This window comes from Anser anser, assembly GCF_964211835.1.
Source record: "Anser anser genome assembly, chromosome: 2".
NCBI lineage: Eukaryota > Metazoa > Chordata > Aves > Anseriformes > Anatidae > Anser > Anser anser.
The window spans coordinates 115,428,693-115,453,752 of record NC_139721.1 but is presented as its reverse complement, the minus strand read 5'-3'; the positions used below and the strand labels follow the sequence as shown (position 1 = coordinate 115,453,752).

Sequence of the window (25,060 nt, the reverse complement as noted above, 5' to 3'; positions counted from 1 at the left end):
AGAGGTTAAGGTTTTAGGCATTACATGTTTATATTATCACTTAATCAGCTTTTTGGTTACTGCTGCTGATATTCTGGCTTTTGCTGTAATGGTGACTTTTTTAATTCTAAATGACATTGCCATGCCACTGGCTGATAATCAGGTATTCTCCTTTTGGATGCCTTCACATGCTTAATACTTGCTGGTTATGATACTTTCATAAAAAGTGATTCTAGAAGGCCTTCAAATCTTCGGCTTGGAAACCTTCTTTAATGGTTTCATATGCAGGAGAGCCTATCCTTGGGAAGGCATACCCCTGAGAAGGTCCTTCACAGCAGTGCAAGTGACATAACCACATGGTGGTGATACTTGCCTAAAAAATACTGAATTTGGCTAAACCAAAATATTCCCAACACCTCTCTGAGGAGAGAGGGGAGGGGAAAAAAAAAAAAAAGAAAAAAAAAAGCCTGGGATATAGTTTAAAAGTAGTACAAAACTTGAGTAAAATGGTCTGTGTGATGTTGGGGTAGCAGCAGGCTGCCTGAGTCACTGGATGCAAAAACCCTGTTAAGAGGGAGGCAGTATTGTCTTCAGGGTAATCTAGGAAGGATGTTTAATTAAAAGGTTCTTGAATGGCTTTAAAACTTTGGATAAGGTTGTAGTTTAAAGTTGTCCAAGATGCTTGTTCCATGAATTTGCTGTAAAAAAAAAATAAAAAAAAAAAAAATTGATCTATTCTAATATCAGAAATGCAGTACTTGTTTTTATATAAGGTGTTGGATGGTAAATAAATTATCACTTTGTGTCACTCATATATAACACTTTAACTGTTTACATCCCTCCCTCTAGCTAGGTTTAACTGAGCAGTCAGCATTCTGCTTATTTAAAAGCTAGCTTTTGAGTGGAAAATAAACCCTTATTATACAGGAGGGTATATAATGAGACACAAGACAAAAACAACTCAAAATTATTTGGGATCAAATTCAGTCTTCACCTTAAAGTGAGTCCATATGTATCTTAAAGCCAGACCTATTGCAAACAGTGGTTCCTTTCTGGTCTGACAAAGTGTATTGAAATTGGTGTAAACATTTTGACTGGCACTTGAACCCATCTGCTCACTTAGTGAAGAAATTCTTTTTTAATAATAACAAAACAAACAAACAAACAAACCACCTTTTGTAGATGTAAGATGTGAATTTCAAAGAAATGAGCACGTTGCATGCTGGAATCAAGTCTTACTAAGTTGCTTTGGTCAATTCAGTGATTATTTTCCAAAATGCAGACCGAGGACTCTAATCTGAATTCCTGGGGGATAGGACAGCATGTTAATCTATTTCACAGACTGGGCAGATAAAAACTGTCTTTGGTTCGCTCCGGTGTCTAGATGGGGTATTTGCATCTGAAGCAAGTTTTTCATGTAAATAAGAAGCCTGATAGTTTTTCATAAAGAACGTAGTAAAACTTAGCAGACTTGGTAAAACAGTTGTTTAGTGAATTTACAAAGTGTTGTACAGCATAGGGAAGAACCTTTCTGGTGGGACTTTTGCAAAAACATAAAAGGGAGACATTTGCACATCCTGAAACCCTCTGAAGTATTTAACCATCAGATTTAATAAATGAAAATGCCAGGAGCTACAGAGCTCTGATCCTGTAGATGCTGAGGGTGGAAAACTCCCTCAATCCCTTGGTACCCAGAGGCTCTGTCTAAATTAACAAATACTTTGGTCAGTGGGGACGGGTGAGTAGATCAAAGCTGTTGGCACTGAAGTTTCTCAGATCTGCATTGTTGATTTGGGTGGATTAGTTCAGGTTAGATTTAGCTTGGCACCACATGCTGAATGTCCCCACTACCTGTGCAGTTTGAAGCTTTCTGAAGGAGAGAAACGATGTAGGTACGTATCAGATGACCTTGCGGTGATGTAGCCCATATGGTTATGTGAAGTCTCACCGTGTCCCTGCTCGGCAGCAGGCTGCATTTGAAGCACACCCTGTAGCAGAGGGCTCAGGTTCTTTCCCTCAAAAGGGAGTTGTGCACCAAAAGCAGACCAGAGTTGTTCCGAGAAACCAGCTAGCCCCACAGTAAATGGGTTTGCTGCAAAACCGTGCTGCTGAACCAACTGACGTAGGTAAAGCACGAGAGCCTGCACAGCACAAGGATGACCTGCTGGGAGAGGAGGACTTTAGTCAGAAGGACTAGAAAGAGACTTTTCCCCTTTTTTAAGAAAGCATTCCTTTAAATTTGCAGCTGTTTGATTGAGCTGCCATTTTACACTAGTGATTAAAAGGATTATCTGATGCATAAAATTTGATCTAGATAAACTTTGAACAATGCTTAGTTATCTGATAACCACCCCAGGGTGCAGCCGGTGGCTCTTGGGCAGCATGTTGTTTGTAGGAGCTCCTGCCCTTTGGCGAATACAGCAGGGCGCTGTTACTGCTGTCTGAGATGGTAATGAGCCTAATGGGGCCGTGTTACAAGCACTGTATAGTTGGTACTGCTGGCCTCTTTGTAGGCCCTCAGTGAGTTACTTGGTCTCTTTTATAGCTGTTAGGGGAGAAAGAAGGACCACGTTAACTTATTTGTGTCATTAGATTCAGAGTTGGGTTGTGTTTAATCCTGACTACAGAAATACTTAATGCCAAATGACTCTGGAATGGCAAATAGCTTATTTCATTTGTATCTGTAGGAAATACACAGTGTACAAAACTCAACCACCTCCCCATAAAACACTCCGCAAATGAACAAAGAATTTTTTTTTCTAATGGCCAGAACCCAGAAATTGCTGACTGGTGTGGAGAATTGGTTTTTAATTTACCTCAGAACCTCCAAAGCTTAGCTTTTCTCTGATGTACACTAGTAGTTAAAGCTGGATAACTTCTTTTATTTTTATTTATTTTTTTAATGTGGAGTGCAGTGCTGGCTAACCCCAGCTGAGTTTGGGTTTGGTTTCCGTAATCTACACTACCGTATGTACACTGGAGTCAGAGTACCATGTGTACTTTTTGGTTAAGTTTTCATTGCCATGCCATCATAGCCAACCTATTGTGTAGAGGTGTACTATTAGCTGACGGTGGCATTTGGTATAATAGAATTCAAGATTTTCATACAGCTAGCCATGTGGATTTGAAGCATTTATTGGGTTAAGCCAATATCTGGGTATAGAGGAGGTATGCAGGAACAAGTCCTCATGCTCTTTTAAAGTGCAAGTTTTGAATGTGCCCTTAACAAACGGCTTGCAGATCAGATTATTTGCAGAGTAAAATGACCTGGTTGAAAATATTTCAGTGATAAACTTCACAGAATTAGGGTCTTTCTGCAAACAGGTTTACAGTGAAGAAATAAGTTCAAACATCTCAGATTAAATATTTCTTAAGACCCAGCTCTGTTTGTTGACCCCAGTCATTGTACTTAGACTGGCAGGAGTGGTGCAGTGCAGCCGCTAAAAGCTGAATTACGTCCTACTAGGTAGAGTAGAAAAGTTGTTTAAATCCTGTTTGTACACACAAATGCTGTTTGCTGCTGTTGACATACAAGTAGAAAGAGTTAAATGCAGGGTATTTTCAATGAAAAACTCATAATTTGGCTACTAAATTGTGTATTGGTTTGGCTCTTAAAAGGAGTAAATACAAAGCAATGCAATAACAATTTTTTCCATCAAGAAAATTTAGATGAAACTTTAAAGGTGAGGGGAAGTGTGTGCCCTGGCCCAGGGTCTAAGATTTGCCCTGCAAGAGAGGCCGTGCAAACAGTACCTCTATGGATTTTATAGATCCAGTCCAAACAACAAGGCAAGTCTCTTTCAACACAAGCTTCGAAGGCAACCTGCGATGTTACAGTCTGGCCAAAGGTGGGTTTGGTCAGGAGTGTGTGGGAGATAACGTGGTAAATGAGTGGGGATGATCCGGTGTGTCAGACGCTGAATGGCTGTGTGTGTCCAGAAGAGTTTCAAGTGAGTTTTGAGAACGTGAGATCTTGCAGACTTCTTGTAGACAAATTACACTGCAGTTTATCAGTGTTGTTCCATTTGGTAGTGTTTTTGATGTTATTAGCTTCCTGCAGTTGCCAAGGCAGGACTTGGTGAGGAGGGGAGAAAAGGGCAAGACGTGTGCGAAGACTCCTGGTAATATTTTGTTAGCTACTCCCAGCCATGTCCTTGCTCACAACAACAGACTTATCTAACAGTTTCCCAAAACAAATGTGAATCGCAGGTGTGTGGTAGCAGCTATGACAAAATGGAGCCCTTTTAATTGTTCAGTCCCTGCACGTCCCCTATGTTTTCTCCCTTACAGCTTAAACTGGTGGGAAAATGAAGCTTTGCATTTTAATTCCAGCTTCATTGAAACAACTAATTTCTAATATCAGTAATCTCTCTTCTTATTCCTAAGGAGCTACTTGAAAGGGGACCATTTTAACAATAATTAATACAAGTGACCCCATTGTTCTTCTCAGTCTGTCCTCTGACAGTGCAGGAATAATGGATGCTCTGCAGGGGAACCAGAAGACTTTGTTAAAGCACTTGAGTGAAACTTTCTCTTCCTGCAGCAGCCGCAGGAGAGCACCATTTGTATGAGTGTGTGTGATCATAAACTTATCATATGATTTAATCTTTTCCTGTAGCTATTATGATTATTAAAAAATACAGGTTTTGAGCCTCTGAGTTTGAGAACTATTTTCAGGTTATGCAATGCTATGCAGAAATACAAATGCATGTAATTGAGGAAAATGTAATGAAATGTCACTTTGTGCATAAGGTTTTATTTTTTCCAGAGTTAATATTGCCTATACTTTTTCCAGTTGTGGTATTCTGATTTCGGTGCGGATGAGTCATCATTAAGACCCTTTGAGAGGGGGGGAAGAATTTTGTTTTGTTCTTAAGTCTGCAGTGAAAGGAGGGGGGGGAAAATTCTGAGAAAAGGTGGTATGAAAGTTGGTACAGTGATGTTACTTTATTGCAAGATTTCCCTGTGATTTACCCACAGAAATGGGAATGCATAATCTGTAAGGAATGCTAATCTGTAGCCTGTCAGTTTATAGATGCTTCAGTCTTGCAGTGAGTTTCTAGAAATAGTCATGAATGCCTTGGTGAAGCAATAACATTGCTTACTGGAAATTCCAGAAAATAAGATGCCAGACTCCTCAGCATAACTTGAACAGCAAGATAAAATTATCTGCATATGTTCCTAGAGATGAAAGAAAACCACCTTCATAGGATTCTCCAGACAGCTGTTTTATTTCTGCTTCTCAGTGAAGCACCGAACAAAGCATGTTACGTTGCTGCACATTCGTATTGGGTTGCATCTGTACCTTTTGCTTGCAGACCAGTGCATTTGTGTCACATTGCTGGCTCGCTCTCTGCTTTTCCAGTGCAGTCTAGGTGTTCTTGTGTAGCCTGTTCCTAAGATGCTGCTTCTGCCTTGCAACTACTACATATATAAAGTCGTCTTTTCCTGCCCTGCAAGTCCTTTCCCAAGCCTGGTTTTCTGCAATCCCACGATGGCAGCCTCTTTTCCTAGCAGTAATGCACATTTGCATCTTTTCTTATGCTGCTCATAGCCAAAAGCAGTATCATACTATGGATTACTGCGGTGCCATTAGCCCCTTGCACAAAAGGTTTGGTGAAGTGAGCCTTGTGTAAAGGTAAAGCAGTGAAGGGCTAGGCTGTGCAGTGTGGCCCAGTGGAGAGGATGAGCCTTGCAGGTTGATTAGTATAAGATCCCAATCATTTCTGTATTGTTGGGCATCAACCAATTTCAAATGATGATGTTCCTGAAGTTCCTGATGTTCCAGTGATGTCTGCATAGTGTGGCTCCCATACCAAGCTGCCCTGGTCTACACAGAGCTCTCCCTTGGCAGAGATGTGAGAAAGGGAGTTGGTGAATGTGCCAACGTGGATGGACCATGCTTACTCCAAGTTAGGTTAGGCAAAAACCTGGCTGTTTAATCAGCCATTGGTAAATAACACTATACAAGGAATAGCGCTTTTCTACTTGATGCAACTCTGCAAGCTGCAAAAATAGGCAGCTGCGCTATGTACTGTATTTGACTTTTAGTTTTTGCGGAATTTGTCAGGTTAGATTAATGCTTAGGGAAAAGAAAATTATTCTGATTTATGCTGTTTGGAGTGGCTTGAATTAAGCATTTGTTCCTTTTGCGTTTTACAGACTTCTTGAAGCCAACTCTAGCAAAGAAAAAGAGTTCTGTTTTTGCCAGCCAGACCCAGTCTCCAGTGCTGGTCCCCCTGATGGCAGTTTGTACAACCCTCTGAAACCTGCCAAGCTGGACGCCACAGCTTTGCACGACTGCACTTTGGCCGCCACTGTGCCTCCTTCGGAGCTGTCAAACCATGCAGTCCAAGCCTGTGACACAGGCATTCATGAAGAGCACTATGTAAGTGAAGCAGTGGAAGATGATGTGCCAGACTGCAGAGAGTACAGAGATGCCTGCACCATTACTGGTAAGCAGTCAGATCTTTTATCATGAGAAGGTTAACGTAGAGTTAAGTTTCTGTTCTTAAAATGCTGGTGAGGTATCTGGCCCATGGCTGGTGCTGCTGCTGTTGTTCCACGCTTTTTTTCTTGTTTAGTAAGTGATTTCACAAGAACATGATTTTTTTTTGCTGAAAACTCTTTGTGAAGATTACGATTCTTGCAAATAGGCTTGATTGATGGCAGTTTTGAAACTAAGATACTGTACTTACTGGCTTGGGAAGTTGAACATTTGGAGCTTGCTTGGAAAGTAAACCAACTGAGAGTTAGGAACAAGGGGAAGAAAATACTGCATCTTAAAATTACATTTAACATAATTGAGATTTTTATGTTGATGTGAGAATTGCTTTGTGGGAGAAGGGAATGGGAGAAATGATATGAAGCATCTTGTGTTTTGACTGTATGTCTTTTTGCTTTTCCAAACCATTCTGGTTTTTGTCACATTAGTTCTGGAACCATGGAAGTTTATGTATAAAGAACAGCTTCTTTTGTATGCTTGTCTGAAAGATGAAGTACTTTTTTGTCATATGATTCATACAAATAGATGGAAAGTGTGTTTAAATACGGTATTTTAAACAGAATTCAGTTCTTAGTTATGTGGTCAGTTGACCCAATTCTTTAGTGTTTGAATAATCACTGTAACTCAGTTCAGTCATGGATATGGCCATGAAATAAGTGACAGGCAGTTTCCATTCCAAATGCATGTTTTTTGGCTGGATTGAGCTTCTTTAGCTTAAAGTGACCTTGTCAATTCCAAGGTCTTTTGGGAAAGTGAGGAGTCAGCTAAATTTCAGGGGGGAGAAATGAGAGGACTGAGGGGAAAAAAAAAGAAAAAAGGGCAGGGCTCATCTAGTTGGCTGCCAGATAGCTTTTTCCCAAGTTACTTTCATCCGTTTCTAGAATTGTCTGTAGGTTGGAGAACTAGCTAATGGTGACCATCAACACATATTTGTAGTATGCCTTATGTTAGGCTCAGCCTGAGTGCTGTGTAGTTGTTAAGGGTTGATATTCTGGAACAAAAGGTAAAGGGGAGTGATGCTCTGTATATGTCTATACCTTTCATCTTGGTATGCGGAAGAAGTGAAGGCATCCATACACATGCCACGGAGAGGGGAAAGTGTGAGGAAATGGCAATTACTGCTTGAAGTGATGGATCTAACGATAAGAATGTACAGAACAGTGCAGAAAGCACTGCTGTTAATAGAAAAAGAGGCTTGCAGTGCCTATTTAGGTATTGCAGGTGAAATTCATGACAGAGTAGTCCAGAAGTTAAAATGACAAACTAGTAATTTGGCTGTAATAACTGCTTGTGCTCAAGAAACCTTCTGCTTCGTTCCTAGGGAAGATTGCTTTTTGCAGTTAGCCTACCCTCTTGAGTCTTTTACCCCTGCCATTATAACCTCTTTCATTTTCATTCTCTTTAAAACACCATTGTAGTTTGTCTTTTTTTTTTTTTTTTGGTAGCACACATACAGCTTGCTGTTGGGGGAGGAAAAAAGCAATCCAATGCCACTGAAGTCAGGAGCTGCTTACCAAACACAGCTGCTTTAGTGCGCAGTTGGAAGCCAAGTTAGACAGGGTTTGGGGAGTTTGCAGCCATTGGGAAAATTCAAGGCTTTTTGCACTGAGAAGAGAAGCAGCAAGTTTTACACTGACATTACTTTCAGTCGGGTATGCTTCTAGATAAAATAAATGGTTTGTTATCCAAAACTAACTCCCCATCCCTGGTTATTCGTCCTTTTTATTTATTTATCTGTTTTGCTGCCCTCTAGGCATTTGCTTGGTAGGTAGACTAGAAAAACGTACACTGTTTTCCAGGCTCCTTGTAGAAGTATCTTTCTTGCAAGCATTTTTAGCTGTGTCCTGTCCCTCCAATTCAGTCTTAATTTTTCTTACCTTTAAGTACTTTTTTTTTTTTAATTGAGGTCAGCACATGTCACCCTACCTTACACTAGTTCACGCATGATGCACTTTCTGAATCTCTTCTTTTTAAGTTGCCAGCCAAGTGTGGTTTACTGATTGATCCTGTAATGCTTTTATGGATTAGCTGTTCTGCAGCAGTAAATTTGAACCGGTTGTGACCTGGAGGAAAGATGGTAGGACTTGCAGTAGGAATAGGTGGTTGGGTTTTTTTGTTTTTGTTTTTGTTTGATATTTTTTTCCCCCTGAATTTCAGCTTTTTGCTGTAGTTTGTAAAGGTGTCAAAGGATGAAGACTGAGAGTTGGAAATTGGTCTCTTACTTTCTCTGTAAAATCTCTCCTTGGTTAGTAGTGCATGCTGGTATCCAGTCTATACACTTGAAACAAGCAGAGGAAGAAGGATTGTCAGAGGCTTTAATGTGAACACTGTGTAGGTCTGACTGACAGATCAGTGCTATTTACACTTAAAATCTCCAATGGGAAAGAAATTGCTCCTATCAAGTCTGCACATACTGTAATTTTCCTTCTGACGCTGAGCATTGACTCAGCCTAGAGCAGACACCTTCAAATACAACAATCGGGGTAATCTATTTTCTTTTAGTCTAAGGTTAACACCTAGATCCTTTTGTAAAAATCATCTGCAAAAGTTCTTGCAAATAACAGCAAGAAAATCCTGGGGAGCTGCGTCACAGTGCCTTGTGGTGATGCTTTCTGAAACGTGACCGGTGAATGGCAGTGAAATTGGAGTTGACTGTGACATAACTTAAGCCTAGGAACAAACTGCATGATACGCATGTTTTACTTTTGAATTTTGAAGGACGCCATTGGTGCTCAAAGAATTTTAAATTCTTGTTGCTTTCTTCACATCTATTCTGTTTGTTGGCAGTAGACAGGAGGCTCAGTGTGCCCTGTCAGTGGTGCGGCCTTCCCTGCTGGGGCCCTCGGAGCTGTAGGTGCCTCAGGCTTTCTGGTTGTGCTAGGCGTGCATGTGCAGATTTCTGTGGGACTGCAACTTCAGATACTTTTTAGACAACCAGTCTGGGTAGAATTCCTCCCTTGCTTTTGTGGAAGACAGGACACAAGGGTTACTTTTTAGCTGGGTCACTCTTGATCTCTTTTACTGTGGGGCCTAGAAGCAGTTGCATTGCCATAGCCAAGGGAATGAGCTGTATGAGAGCAGGCCAGGGTGACAAAAAAAAAATCCAAAACCAACAAAAGGGTAAGGGTAAGAGAGTTAAAGTGCTTAAGCCAATGTCGACACTGGTTGGGGGCAGCACCCTGAAAAGGCTACTTCTTTCCCACCAAATTTAATGATAGTAAAAAAATCCAAAGCATGTAGTCGCCGTAAATGAAGTGTTATTTCTATACAAGTACACAGTTCTGAATGTGTGCTAGCTTAAGCATAGAGGGGCAAATGAAATAGGACAATTGATTTATTTCCCAAAAAAAAAAAAAAAAGTTTTGCAAATGTCTTAATAGGCGTTATCCCCCCAAAAAGTTAATTGTGGATCACTTAGTTTCTAAGCAGTAATAGTATTAAACCTGTAAAATGAATTCAGTATCTGCTATGTGCGATAAATATATATACTATATTTTAATATATAAATAAATTAATTATTCATTTTATTGTTTTTGTTATCACAATTTAAGTGAGAAGTTCAATGTAGGCTAAATTAAGGGGCTTCTACTGCTATCGCTTGTGGGGCGTTTACAGGTAAGTGGGCAGAAGTGGGCTCAGATATTGAGGCTGGTAGACAGTGGGACAGCACTGTATGGCATGGAAATGGCAATCTGCTACTACGTGTATGAAGCACCTATCTTGTCCCAGTTGTATTTCCTTTGAACTTTTTTCGCCCTGCTGTCATGCATCTGAGAGCATAAAGATGCAAGTACAGATGTAGCACCATCTAGTGTCCCTTTTTCTAGAAGGGGAATCAAAGTGCTTCTGAAGGTGTCTGTGTCTTTTCCTGTGATCGCAGTGCAGACATAGAGACTTCCAGGCAGGTGTTGGTGGAAACAACAGCTAGGGGAATGGGACTTCCTCCCCTATCTAACACCTCCCACACTTTTTTTTGTAAAGAAGGAAGTGCTGTAATCTTGGCATGATGAAGGAGAGTATCACTATTAAGTGTCTGTTCCAATTCTGTGAATTATAAAAGCCTCTTAATCTGATTGCCTTTTCTTTGTCAGCTGCTGTCAGACAAAGGCTGTCCTCCTGGATTGGAAAGTACAATGGAGATGGAAGTCTGAAATATTGTTGGAGTATGGAGTTACTCTTCTGGCATCCAGACATCCATCACAGTGGATTTACAGCATTTTTTTCCCCTCTTAATACATACATAACACAGTATTATTAGCCATCTTCAGTATGTTCACTTTGTGTGCTTTCTCATGTCTGAAGACTCTCCATTTGCAACGATTTTGGCACAGTGTACTTTGTAATTCAAGAGCTAGCTGTTTAATATGCCATGTAGGTTTCCTTCATCCTTCCCTGAGAAAGGAGCGAATGAATGGACTGTGATTTAAATTGCCTAGCTTCTTCATTAGTTTGCATAATTCATTTGTTCGTTATACTAATTACTCTTTCCAAATGCATGTAGAAGTGTGTTTTCTGGCTGTTGTGGTCTGGGCAATTCCCTGAGTGTTCTTGGGAAATTCTTTGTGATGATAGCTTTTTCTGTGTCTTGTATTTAATGCTTCTCAGTAGGCTATATTCTCTCACAAGTTGATTAAAAAAAAACAACTCAGAACTACATCATGGGATGGGTCAAACCATGAAATCCCTTCTTCTCTCAACAGGGTGGTGTCTCTCAGAAATGCTGGTATTGTTTGACCTTGCAGGTCATGTACGTTCCACCTCACTGCAGTGACTGCCAGCCACAGCATCCAGAGAAACCAACACAATCTCCTTGCAACATACATTTTTTCACTGGATTTTCATCCTCTCCCTTGTTCAGGCTTTAATGATGGTCTCATATGAAACAGAGCTGTTCCTTCCTTCAGATGTTACCACTCTTCATGGCAACAATTGCCAGTTTTGGTAACTGATGCAATTTTGACTGTGTTTTTTTCTGTAACCATTTCATTTTAAAGTGCATCCCTAGGGCCTGCAGAATTTCCAAGCCACTTCCCCTAGTCCCACTCCAAAGGAGCTAGGTTTTGTTTGAAAGGCTGAATTTCTCTTCCTTCTGTCTGGAGTTTGGCAAAGCCTGACTACCCAAAACTAGTTCCTTAAGGATTTGGGTAATGTAGGCTGTTTTAACCTAGAGGGCATGCTAGAACTCTTGCTAGAACACTTTAATCTTGTTACGTGGGAGGTAGGAAGGTCTCTCATCTGTGACCGGCCTGTGTTGGATGTGTGAGATACCACCACTGCTGTGTGCTCCATATTCTGAGGCTGTCCGACGGGGTGCTCTGGCTGTGTTTGGTAGCATTTACATGACACGTGGTTGTCCTCTAAGCCTTCGTGGTTACAGAAGTATTAATAAAGCAGTAACAGCTTTGAGTTGCTTCCCTCCATTTGAACTTCTCTGAGTGGTGTTGTGGTTAACTTTCCCTTTTAGTGGTTCTTCCCTCTACTGCATAAACTTGCTCTAGCACTTCGTTCTTTTTCAGTTGCTGTTTTGGGGTATCTCTTCCATGTTTTTCTCAGTTTTGTAGGTATAAGAGGGAGGTGCAAGATGCTGTGCATTGCAGCTGTCCATCTGTAACTCCAGCTACAAAAACAAATGCCCACCTGGGTCAGACTGGCTCTTACAGCAGCAATAGCAGATGCTAAGTGTGGAGAACATATGTGCAGCTGTAATCAGTAGTCTGTTCTTAGCATGTGTATCCCCATCGTGCAGAGCTTCTGTACCAGGGATACAGAGAGCACATCCCTGTCTAGTTCTTGGAGTGTCCATTTAGTGTTTGACTCCGTCCATTCCCCTTACCTTCATGATTTTGATACTATGTCATATTTACACACCGGACTTTTCCTCTCCCATCTCCCTCAGATCTCTCTCAGTTTGTCCTTTAAAGTTTGGGAATGTGGCCTCTTACCTCGCTCCATTTACTTTGCTATTGCTGTCACCAGTCTCATTCCGTAAGCCTGATATAATGTCGGTCTCTTCTCCCTCTTCTTTCCTACCAATTGTTATAAGCAGCTATTGCTAAATTATGAACACTCATTCTTTTTCTAAAGCAAGCCAGATATGCTAGCAATATTAGTGTGAGATTGCTCCCTGAGCACAACAAGAACAATGGCTTTAATGACTTTAATTCTATCTAGCATACTTAAATAAATAAATAAATAAATAAATAATTCTCCGTGCCTGATGTATTGTTGCCTCTGCTTGAATTTTCTGACTGGCTTTTGGTGGCATCCCATTCCACTTCATACAGCTTTTCCTGCTCTTTTTTTTTTTTTTTAAACTTCTGCTTCATACCAGTTGCTTTCCAGCTTTTGCCCCTTGCCAGTAACTTAGTGTTCTTCCTGATTGCTTTCCTGTGGCAGGTTCATACTGTGCCTCTTAACCTGTATCCCAGGCATGCTTTTTTTCTTTCAGCAATTACCTTTTTCAGTGACTACCTTTTTTTTTTTTTTTTTTTTTCCCACCAAGCAGGCTTCTGCTGCTACTGTTTTGCAGCTTATCCAGCCCTCTTGCTGACTTGCATCATACTAAGAGGAGGAATATATGGGTTTTGGTGTAAGCTATTAATTCTAAAGTGACCATGAAAGCAACTGCAGGAATTACTGAAGTCCAGTGTGATGTTTTTTACTTTGTTTCTACATTTCCCTTGTTTGTGGGAGGCATGCTTGTCCTTCCTAAATGTGTCATTTACTTAGGGTATGGAAGAGCAGAAGGTTTAAGTACTCATTGATGTTCTGGGTTTGTTCTTTGGAGAATGAGCTCTGAAGGGCAAGTGCCTCGTGGATTTCCTGGGGGTTGTGTGTGTGTCTGTATGTGTGTTGGTCCCCCGTGTGTTCTCCCCCACATTGCATTTATTGTGTTGCACGTAAACAGTACTAGCCGGCTAAAAAGCTATGTTTGATTATTGGTGCATTCAAATATGTGAAAATACATTTATTCCATTATTTTGCCTCCATGGCATACAAATGATAGTGCAGCCATGCACACCCTCAATGCACATGTAAGTATCCATCCCAAACCAGCACTTTTTCCTGGTAAAGTCAACATTTGTAAAAAATCAAGCTACATCAGAATTAATCCTTTTTGGGTGTGTGATTCTCAAGCTTTTACAGCTCTTATTCAGGGGCTGGCACACTTTGTAGCTGGGCTGAACAACAAGCAAAAGCAGGACAATTGTTTTTCAGGGCTTTCTGTACTCAGTGAGTTATCAATGGGCTCCTTTGCCTTTTCAAGACATTCGCAGTCTGTCTTGGCAGCTAGAAGGTCCTAGTGGTTAATGGATGTGTTTGTTCTTACTGCTGCTGAACAGCGTGTTGCCAGTATGCATTTGATACATGAATAGGTTTTGTTCTTGCTCTAGAAGAATGGCCGCAGTGGTGGAGTTTCCTTTTTTTTTTTTTTTTTTCCTATGTAATGTAGAAATAAATGCATTAATATGGCTGCATTTATCTACGGGGAGAAGCATTTCCATACTGAAGCAAAACTTATTTAAATTGATGGCATTGATGTACAGTAGGGACCTAATATTTTAATGGCCTCTCATCGCAGAGATCTGTTTCCCCCTGATATACCCAGCAGGAATGTGTGTGTAGGATGAAACCACAGCAAAGAGACTTTAACTTAATAAACAATGACATTCCTCACAATAGAGCTGCAGTTCCCCAGAGGTTTTAGCTTTGTTAGCTTTGGCATTCCCTGTTTTGTCTCCATCTTTATCCGTTGTGTTTTGCTAAGCCAAGTTTTCTCTTACCTTACCTCTTCAAGATGCTTTCGATTGCCTAATTTAAGCAGAATGCCCTACCAGGGAGGCTAACGGGCTGGAAATGCTAATATTTTATGCACCCAAACATGCAGGCAAGGGCTGAGCCCCGGGTCTTATCTGGGAGGACAGTCCCATGGCCTGCCCACACCGCACACGGGTTTGGCCAGGGCCTGGCATGACAGAACTGAAGGAGCAGCATTTTTTTATTCCCCTTCACTTGGTAGCCTGGTCAATGCAATGATTTTTGCTGTGCAACAGTGTTCCTGTGGATGAGACTGAGTGATCTGGTCCTTCATACCAGTTCTCCTTTGTAGCGAAGGAGAATTGTGGTGTGTTGTGTAGCTTACACAAATCTTTTAAATCTGAGAAGGGAGGCTTTTATCTTTTTCCCCAGTAATAAAGCTGGATTTATTCAGAGGGAAGGAGTTGGGGGGAGGAAAAGCCAAGTGTCTCCTATCCTTGCCCTTGTACATATGTGTTTGTATGAACTGAAATATGAAATGTCAGATAACTGAAGTAAAAAATAGCGTTGTATAGGGAATGTAATGAGAATCCCAGGTTCGTTGTCTTAGCCTTTTTCATGGGCTTGGACTTGTCATCCAGCATTCCTGTCCTGTGACTGTGTGCCCATGCAGCTGCCTGCCTGTCCATGGCTTGTGGCCTGCCTACGCAATGTGAGAAGCCCAGTGGGATCTCTGTGAGCATTAGGGAAAGGGCTGCGGTGGTGCTGAGCTGCAGGTCAGCTGAAGCACAGCTAGGGCAGCCTGGAATGGGGATGCCTGAGGTTGGTGCAGGGTGTTTTATTTTCCTATCGAAGACTGAATGTTGACAGGATTTCCCATGTGGAGAGGCAGAAGAACCACTGCGTAACCAACTCTGATTAAAGGTGTGGCAGGACTTGCAATTCCAAAATCCTGTCATGCCGGGCAAGTTACAGAAGCTGCTGTGGCTGTTTGAGGAGGCTGGGTTTTAAAAGAACAAGATGGTTTTCTCGTTGAAGATCTTTTTTTCCTGCAGTTTGGCATTGCAATCAGCAATAGGACTTGTGGTATTTAGGATGCTGAAGCCATCTTTTGCTTTGGGCAAGTCAATGAGTTAGGAGAATTTTTTTTTTCCTAAGTAGTTATTTTCTTCGCCCCAGATACAATCACACACTTTACGAATATGATATGTAAATTTTAATGTACGTTCCTATTTTAGGACTTGCATTAGCCACATTGTGGTCATCCTAGAACTGAAATTGAATATCAGTATGGTGAGTTTGGGTTTTTGACCTGTTACAGGTATATGTACAGAGTAATTGTTAAATAATGTCTAGGACACACTTGTGATTTGGACCCCAGACAGTATTTAATGCCTGTTTTCCTGTGTCCCTTGAGAGCTCAAATACTGGACGACTACAGGCTGTATTTCCTTCCTTAGTAGACAGCAAGCAGCTTAATTGCAAGGTTGAAGCTTGTCTGCCCTTCTGCTTTTCATTTTTATGTGGATCTGTTCACAACAGTAATGAGTAGTTCACTGCATTCCCTGAATGTCTAAATTAACAGAAAGCATCCTAAAAAGGATGCTGCCAGGCTGCTTCGTACAGCCAGGAGCTATCTGCTGGAAAGCCTTTAGAGAGAGGCCATTTTCCTTGCCTCTGTCCCTGGAATATGATTAGGCTCTAGGCCTGTGGCCTGATGACAAAGGAGAATCCTAATGTCATTACAGCCTCTTGGTTGGTTGTCAAGCCAGATTAGGTGACATTTCTCTGAAGGAGTTTCCAGAAGTTTCTCAGCCTGGTGGAATGGGATGACATTTAACGTTATGGAGTTGCATATTCCTTCACCCTTTTAAAACTGGGGTGGTACACTGAGAACCATAAATGGGGCACTTCTTACTTAAAGAGTAGAAAATGTAATGCTTTTTTGTCTGAAGGTACGCATTCTATGGAGATTTGTCATTTTACATACACAGATACAAAATTTACAAGTGCTTACCAGCCCTTTGATTTTGAGGGGCACAGGCTCCATTTTGTCTTTCAGTTCATGTTCTCTGTGTGTGTATGCACCTCATGAGGCAAAGGGGCAGTCAAGAGTCACTAGTAGCTCGCACGAGATAACCTCAAGTTGATGAACTTCAATTTCTTGTGTTACATGTGGCTGGACTTTAGCCTCCATGCTGTAGCTCTGATCTGCAGAGCATCTTCCTTTTACCTAACTAGTAGGGAGCCAGCCCTGGAACTGACTCTTTTCAGGTATTGTATGCTTTTTTTTTAAAAATAATATTTTTTGATGATAATTTTTAATAATATTTTTTTATAAATAATTTTTATTGACCAACCATTTCCAAAGAGTTGTTAAGCTTCTCTGTTTTAAACTTTAGAGAACTGTGTGTCAAGGAGGGGTGTAGCATGTGGAAGGGGGTGGGAAATGGGACAGAGCTGAAAACTAGCATGAGGAATAGGTAGTTCCGTGAATTATGGTGGTAACTTCTTCATTCTTCCTGCTTTCTGCAGACAATTTCCTTGTTTCTCTTATCGCTTTTTGTTTCCCTGCTCTTACCTAATTTATTTTTCCTCAACTGCCCCAAAAGGTTGTGACAAGTAAAGTTTTAATTCTGTTATGGGAAATGCAAGAATTTGCCTGAGCCATGACTTTTTTTTTTTCATTTTTTCTTCATAAGAAGGAGAAGGAATTTTGAGTTCCTCTTTCTGGCTGTGGGCCGAGCACCAGCTGCTGGGAGGCGATGCAGTGGAGGCCCGCAGAAGGTGTTCAGGTTGGGTGGGTGACACAAACCGATGACCAAAACGTGCATTTTGAAAACTGCCAAGCAGCACAGCACTTCCCCAAGGCCAGATTGGGAGTGGTGTTGTTCTGCTGGACATACTGCTTCTTCACAGCAACTGCTTCTCTTTTCTCAGAGGAAGCATTTCAAGGTAGCACAGCTGCTTTGAGCTGTTTGCAAGGTGTTGGCCTCTGTAAGACCACAACTCTGGAGGACAGTGCTCCAGGAATGATGCAGTTTCTGAGTAGTTTTCTTCTAGTCTCCCTTGTTTTAACTTGTGTATCCTGACCTGACACTTCTTGCATGTAATGCTGACCCAAGCATGGTTCATGTCAGGGTTGGGATTATGAGAAATTTCCTGTGTGGGTTTACTCCGTTTACACCTATGGGGATGCATGCTAGACACCATAGGGCTCTCATCCCAGTGACCTCACAAAGAGCAATCTCTTGAGAACCTAAGCCCTACAAATTCTCAGAGTATTTTAAGAAGGAAAAAAAAAAATCCAGTGAGTACTGCAGACTGCAGACTTACCTCTGCAGAGCTATTGGTAGTCCACATGAAAAGGGACAAAGCTCTCTCGATGAGAAACAAAAAATGACGTTTGTGCTGTCAAGGAATTGGGTAATAAGGCGCTTCTTGCAGCAGGTGGCAGTATCCACTGCTAGGAGGTTCTCTAATGACCTGGAAGGCCCTTTGACCTTGAAAGGAGAGCCTCTGCTGGAAAGCAAAGGAATAAAACCATAAAGACTGAGGATAGTTTGGAGTAGAATCAACAGACCTAAGTTAAACATTTCATATTCCATGCTATGACTGTACTGGTTACCCGTATTGTACTGTGTTTCTAAAAAACCAACCAACCAAACAAACAAAAAACAAAACAAACAAAAAGAAAAACACAACCAACCAACCAACCAAACAAACAAACAAACTGCAGATGCCAGACTCTGAGATTTGTAGAATTTGTCTTCTTTCTGCGTTCGTATTTTTTTCCCCATTGTCTCTTATCTGTTTTTAGGTTATTTTCTCTGTCTTCTTGGTACTTATGTCAAATTGATACTAAAATTGAATTGGTACTTTCTGTTTATCCATCTAGCTAGGTTTCATTCCTATAGTGAGATATATAATCATCTCTTCAGTCAAAGCTGTAAACAGGGGAAACAAAAAGCCAAGTAGGGGATGGAGTGTGACAGATCAGCTGTTTTAGATGACTATGTTGTTTAGAATGAGATCACCAAATCTGCCTACACGTGATTTCCCTGTCTCTCCATCAACTTTCTCATGTACCTCATCCGTTCTGTTGTCTTGATATCTATAATTAACAAAAGAGAAAGGAGATACTAAAGACTGACTTCAATGCAAGCTGAGGTTGAATTGTTTGGTCATAGGTGCTCGCATAATTCTTCCCATCCAAGATGCCCAGAGAAGAGGAAATACACCAGAAGATAACTTAGCTCGACTGTTCTGCCTGGTTTTGCACCTTCTTTATTGAAAGAGAGGTTTAGAAACTGAGGCAACAACACCATTAAGAAAGAACAAAAGGACTCTGAAATAAGTTGGTTTAATCTCTTTCAGAAAATTTTCAGAGAAAGGGGAGGAATTATGTCAGTAAATCCTACAAAAGCACACTGAACTACTTTATCTTCTGAAACTTAGGGCATGGAGAAATTCAGTTTGCACCAAAAAGAGGTGAGGTTGGGTGTTCTTGCATGTGCCACATCTAAGCAATGAGGGTAGCAAAGCAATGAAACATACTACTCATAAAGACAATAGGGAGAAGAATTAACAAATCCACAGATTTTCTTTCTCTATATGTTATTATTTTTATGGAGTACCATAAACTGTAGACTTCTCCAATATGTAAGAGTCTTAGCAAATCTTTCTTCTTAGCTCTTTTCTTTCAGTAGTCAAACCTGTAGTGACCCATGCTTTGAGAAGAATCATGAGTTCATAATTCCTGAAACAAACATTCAGCTCTTTAAGTTGGTTGTAATTTACGTGCAGAAGTTTCTATTTTCCAAGGATGTCCAGAAAACTGCAAGTTTAAAATCACTAGGATTACAGAAGAAAATAAATCTGTAACAGAGCAACTTCAGCTGTAGTTTCTTGCATCATTTATATTAATGATCACTTAACTGTTTTAGACTTACGTTGTTATATTTAACTCAATAGAATGAAGTTACCACATAGGACAAGAGGAAGCTGTTAGAGTTTTATGCCTGCTAGACTTCAGTTAACTTAATCATAAAACATAAATAATGTCTCATGTGCTGTGAGTAGAGAACTTACCTTACTTGTTTATCCTTGCAATATTAATCAGAAATATTAATAAAAACAATTACCTGGAAGCCTCTGTACCTACTCATTACAATAAGTGTCTGCACCTCAGAAAAGCAGGGGGAGTAAAAGCGAAAACTGCGTGACTGTAGCACTGAGAATATTGCCATGACTTAAATGGTGAACTAATGTTTAGTCATACGCAACTGTAATTATTGTGTTCTGTTTTTCTAAACAGGTAAATTACATCAGAGCCTGCTCCTATTTCCTGCTGGTATACAGATTTTAAAATCACAATAGAAGTTAGTAACAATAGCATCAAAATAAGCTGCCTTTCAAGTTAGTCATTAATATATCTTTTTTAGTTGCTAGGCTTTGAATATCTCAGAAACACTCAGGATTTATTACGGGATAAGTAGAAAATTGTCTTTGATGACTTGTATTCCACTATAATTCTTACTTCTCTACTGCCTGTCCTTTATATTCCCACAGATTTCTTTTTCACAATAAAACTGTATAGATTTCTTTTGTGTGTGCATATGTGGTATTTTTCTCAGATTCTAATGGTAACTTTTGCATTTCCATTTTTACTACATTTTATTACACAACAGGCCACTCTGCACAGAGTTAGTTGCTTGAAGCTTTCTTTTTTGATCAATAAAGTCGCTCCTTTTTTTTTTTTTTTTTAAATTTAAATACTAGTTAAAAGTCTAAATTGAAAGCTTGAATTTTTCAAACGTTTTTATTTTTCTATTTGCAAGAAGACCACTGCAGTCAGGTTGTGTAGACTCATGTTTTTCAAGAGATGAGAACTAACGTTTCGTCCGGAAGGGAAGGGAAGGAAAACTAACCCCATATTCTTGACAGTGAGAGCAATTAGATAATACAAAGATATATCTATATATACATACATATATATATGCACATCATATTTTATATACATATGTATTATATATATGGATGTGTCTAAACATCTTCGAAATGTTTAGTTTACAGCGGCAGCCATTTTATGTAAGGTTAGCTGGCTTCTCTGCACTCAAATTGTTGCAGGCACTAAAATGGATATTATCAACACTTAAAAAGCTAATCAGGGCAAAAGAAAGGTTTGTACAGTTAGCGCTCAGCTCTGGAGACGTGGGAATAAGGTCTTGTTTCTCTGCGTAAACTAGTAGACTCCAAGAGTACTGCAAGGACCTCTTGAAATGACATATACAGGCACATCTCTTGTCGAACAAGCTCCATAAAAATAGTATTGTTGCACACGTGAGTGTTCCTGCTAACTTTTGCACATATATTTCTGCAACAAGATTTGGGGAACATTTATGTATGTCCAAAAGTTAGCAGAATAGTCTGGATGAAAGGAGAGCAGAATACCTCCTGATGTATTATAGTGAACTACTTGAACCATAAAGTATGGTGCAATTTACCCTGTTGGGTTTTAGTTTTAATGAGCAGGATCCTGTAAAGAATATAGGCAGGAGATTATCAGTAGGAATATCCTTTGCACTGAGGTGTGATTGAATAGTAGCGTTCTTGACATCTTAAATTCTTGGAATGATGCTTCCGATAATAGTAAATAATCTATTAATAATCTAGTAAATAATAATAATCTGGATTAGAAAGTTGAAAAAGAGGTAATTGATGGTCTGTTGAGAAGTGTGTTAATTGCTGTTTTTGTTTGTTTGTTATTTTTCCTGGAGAAGATTATTCCGGTAGCTTGCAGGCCTGCATCAGTCCTGCAATAATGAGCTTATCCTGTATGAAAATCTGCATCTTCCTCAGGGAGCAGAGAGAGCAGGGCTGCTTTACAGCTCTGCAGGGAGCTGAGGGTGACCACAGGATGGGAAGGGCAGTATCCTTGTCACAGAGTGCAGTCCCATTGTTCCTGAGCAGTGCTGCAGTAATGGTTTAAATTGACTCTCTAATGATGATGAGATAGATGCCAGCTACTGAGTCAGGTCTCAGGACATTCCAGGAATGAGTCAGTATCATCAGAGACAGAGCTGGGCACAGCTCTCCCCTACAGCACTGTGCAGGGAGGGCAGGGGGCCTGGGCTTGCTTAAATGGGGGTGTTGGGCAGAGGGTGCTGGGGAAGGGGTGGAGTCCCCAGTGAGCCTGAGTTATATATCACTGATTAAAGACAGAATTGCCTTGCACGGCTTGGGAGCAGCCTCCCTTAGGGCTTGCTCTTCCAAACCAGGTTTAGGTAGCTCCATGTCCAGTTGGGTTGTCAGTCTCTGCAAGGATTGAGATTCTCAGCCTTTCTGGGTCGCTGTTCCCAAATTTTACCATACTCATGGTGAAAAAGGTTTTCTTTTTGCTGAATTGGAGTTTCACATGTTAAAACTCTGTCTCTTTTCCTAAATTTAAATTTCCAATTTAAATTGCAACCTTTATGCAGTTGTTGATGGCCCTTGGCATCCATTTTTAAAACTGTGTGCAAAGATGATATACTTGTGAACATGAGGGACTGGTAGCACAGAATTCAGGTCAAGATGGTGTCAAAAGGTGCCCTAGAAGTTCTTGCTGCCAGCCTTGCCATTGTATCTTCAGTGTGAATTGTGACAGTTTGCTATTGCAATCCTGAATTTCTTCTTGAGAAAAATCTGCCAGCAGCAAAGTACAGTGATGCTGAACTACGGTCAAGGACCAAGTTAAGGAGAAATGTAAAGCATGCAACCTAAAAATAATCTGTCTAGTAAAACAGAGAAAAATGAAAATTCCTATTTGCAGTATCCCTTTCTCCATACCTGTTTTTTTTTACTACCCTGTCATAGTCAATGCTCCCTTGTTCTCTATTTTGCCTCCTTCCCTCTAACCTTGTTCTTCAATAGATGAGTCCCTCCTTGTAAAAGTTGGGCTTTTTATCCTCAGAAACATGCCCTCCTATTTTGTACTAGTAAATAATCTCATTTGGGGATAATTTATGCTAGTCTTATGTCTTAAACCTAGCTGTTTAGCTATCTAGCTGTTCTTTATGTGCAGAAAAATCTTGCCAATGTCAAACCAATCTGACATCTTTCCTAGCTTATATGTATAGTACTTGATTTAAAGTACCTAACAGAGTAACTGTCCTCTCTTTCTTTTGTCAGATGTGTGCAATAGTACCAATCTTCCTGAAGTTGAAATCATCAGTCTACTGGAAGAGCAGCTGCCTCATTATAAGCTAAGAGCAGATACAATCTATGGTTATGACCACGACGACTGGCTTCATACGCCTCTCATTTCTCCTGATGCAAATATTGACTTAACAACTGAGCAAATAGAAGAGACCTTGAAATACTTCCGTAAGTCAAAAATGCATAACTTGTACTGAGGGACAAATAAAACAGCGCTATTTTTGTTACCTTCTCTGAGGTGTCTATGTAATTCTCATAATTGTGAAAAGCAAGAGACCTGTTTATGGTTTATTGTGCTAGTCTTCAAGCTTTACGGAAATAATCAAAACCAGCTGTTGCATTTGTAATCTGTTCATACACCTCTTCACATTATCAAATATTGGTGAAACCACAATACTTCCTTCTGTTTGTGATCTCCCTGGCAAGAGACTGAAATTTCTGTATCTATAAAATGTAGAAAGTTAGACCTGTTGCATTATTTGCTTTTTTTGAACATACCCTCTGACACATTTCTGTGTTGTCTGGTGCCAGTGTGTAACAGCATCACATGATGATATCAAATCATTTTTATGCAGCTTAAGATTCTGTGAAGGACTTGTGAAGAACCAAACTGAGCATTTAGTTAAGATGGTTTGTCTCCTCATTCTTTCTTCTGTTCGTATTCGTGCTATTGTACAGAAAAGTACTATTTGTGCCTGGAGAGAAAGCTTGTAGTAGTGTGACCTACTGCATTTTTCATTCTTTTTGTTTGAGCTTGTAGATCATTTTATCACAGTGAATGGATTTGTGTCTCTCCAAGTTCTTCCACTGTGGTTATTGACTTAGCTGTGCAAGAAGACAAGACTTTTGTGATCCATCCTTTGGTTGTTCTTTAATCATGTCATTTACGGTTAAATGATCCTTCCTCCCCCTGCTCATGTTTTTACATGAAGATAGAGTTCTGTTGTACTTCTGAATGTGTTGCATGTTAAAATAGTTGGCAGAGCATCCAACTGATAGGTGACATACTAAAGCTGTAGCTGTTAGACTTAAATGGTAGTGCATTTACATAAGTTATAGTACTAGATAGATTTAGGTAGACTTAGTGAAACAGTGTGGGGCTTGGAAGGGATGAGTTACAGGGCTCAACACAAACCTTTGCAAATATGACTTCGTTGTATTGCGAAGCACCTGGAGAATTCACTATGTAAGGAAAAAAATTGGTAAAGAAAAGCATTATGGATATGAAGAACAGAGTTACTGACTTCAGTGCTTCAACAGAAGGCATTAAATATTTTGGTAGATATTTTACATATGTTCTACACCTCTTCCCCAGTCAAACAAAAACAACATGAAGTGGTGGGGGGAAGCCGAAGCTGATCTATGGAATTAGTTGTACAACAGCTCCTTGTTTCATATCAGACCTTTAATGCCATTAAATGATGACAGTAGTTAGCTAAAAGAAACCTTCTGAAAAGTCAATTTTCCAGTCTGTAGTAACAGGATTAGTCTGGTCTCACCTATAAGAAGGTCTATGCAGGGGCACTGCTGTATTAATCACAGGAAAGATGTTTTGCTAATGGGGCAAGGAAAGCAAAAATCAGTGTCAGAGCATCCTAAGTCTCCCAGCTGTGACACTGGTGTGACATGTCACTTGTAATGGTGCTTGACTGCTGGGAATGGATAGTAATGGATGCTCCAGTGCAACATTCTTGCCTCTAAATTGGAGAGAAATGGATTCGATGGGTGGACCACATAGTAGATAAGGAATTAGCTGGATGGTTACACTCAAAGAGAAGCAGTCAACAGCTTAATATCCACGTGGGGACCAGTGATGAGTGGCATTCCTCAGGTGTCAGTGTTGGGACCGGTATTATTTAACAGTGACATGGACAGTGGGATTGAGTGCACCCTCAGCAAGTTTGCTGATAATACCAAGCAGTGTGGTGCAGTTGACTTGCTGGAGGAAAGGGATGCCATCCAGAGGGACCTGGACAGGCCTGAGAGGTGGGCCCATGCAAACCTCACAAGGCCAAGTGCAAGGACAAGCCTCTGGGCCAGGTCAATCCCAAGCACAAACACAGGCTGGGTGGAGAATATATTGAGAGCAGCCCTGAGGAGAAGGACCTGGGGGTGTTGGTTGATGAGAAGCTCAACACTGAGCCAGCAATGTGTGCTTGCAGCCCAGAAAGCCAACCATATCCTGGGCTGCATTAAAAGCAGCGTGGCCAGCAGGTCAAGGGAGGGGGTTGTCCCCATCTACTCTGCTCTCGTGAGACCCCACCTGGAGCCCTGCATTCAGCTCTGGGGCCCCCAGCACAAGAAGAACGTGAACCTATTAGAATGAGTCCAAAGGACGGCCACAAGGATGATCAGAGGGCTGGAGCACCTCTCCTACAAAGATAGGCTGAGAGAGATGGGGTTGTTCAGCCTGGAGAAGACTTCAGGGAGACCTTATGGTAGCCTTCTAGTACCTAATGGGGGCCTGCAGGAGAGAAGAAGAGGGACTCATTGTGACAGGACAAGGGGTAATGGCTTTAAGCTAAAGGAGGGTAGATTTAGATTAGATATTAAGAAGAAATTCTTCACTGTGAGAGCGGTGAGGCACTGGCACAGGCTGCTCAGGGACGCTGTGGATGC

The 25,060-nt window shown here is 40.7% G+C and overlaps 1 protein-coding gene across 13 annotated transcripts in view; it reads left to right on the top strand.

Moving 5' to 3' along the window:
- TRAK1 (trafficking kinesin protein 1) overlaps positions 1-25,060 on the top strand; it is a 136,799-nt gene that overhangs the window by 45,347 nt on the left and 66,392 nt on the right. For 11 of the 13 annotated variants that reach the window (XM_083825668.1, XM_083825663.1, XM_083825677.1 and 8 more), the window contains 2 exons: positions 6,142-6,434; positions 22,415-22,609. Coding sequence is in view for 5 of the 13 variants with exons in the window: in XM_083825660.1 (XP_083681786.1) it covers positions 6,142-6,434; positions 22,415-22,609 (488 nt within the window). In the remaining 8 variants the exon portion in view is untranslated. Of the gene's footprint in view, positions 1-3,754; positions 3,828-6,141; positions 6,435-22,414; positions 22,610-25,060 lie in introns of those variants that run through there. The other 2 variants (XM_083825670.1, XM_083825672.1) reach the window with 2 other exon arrangements.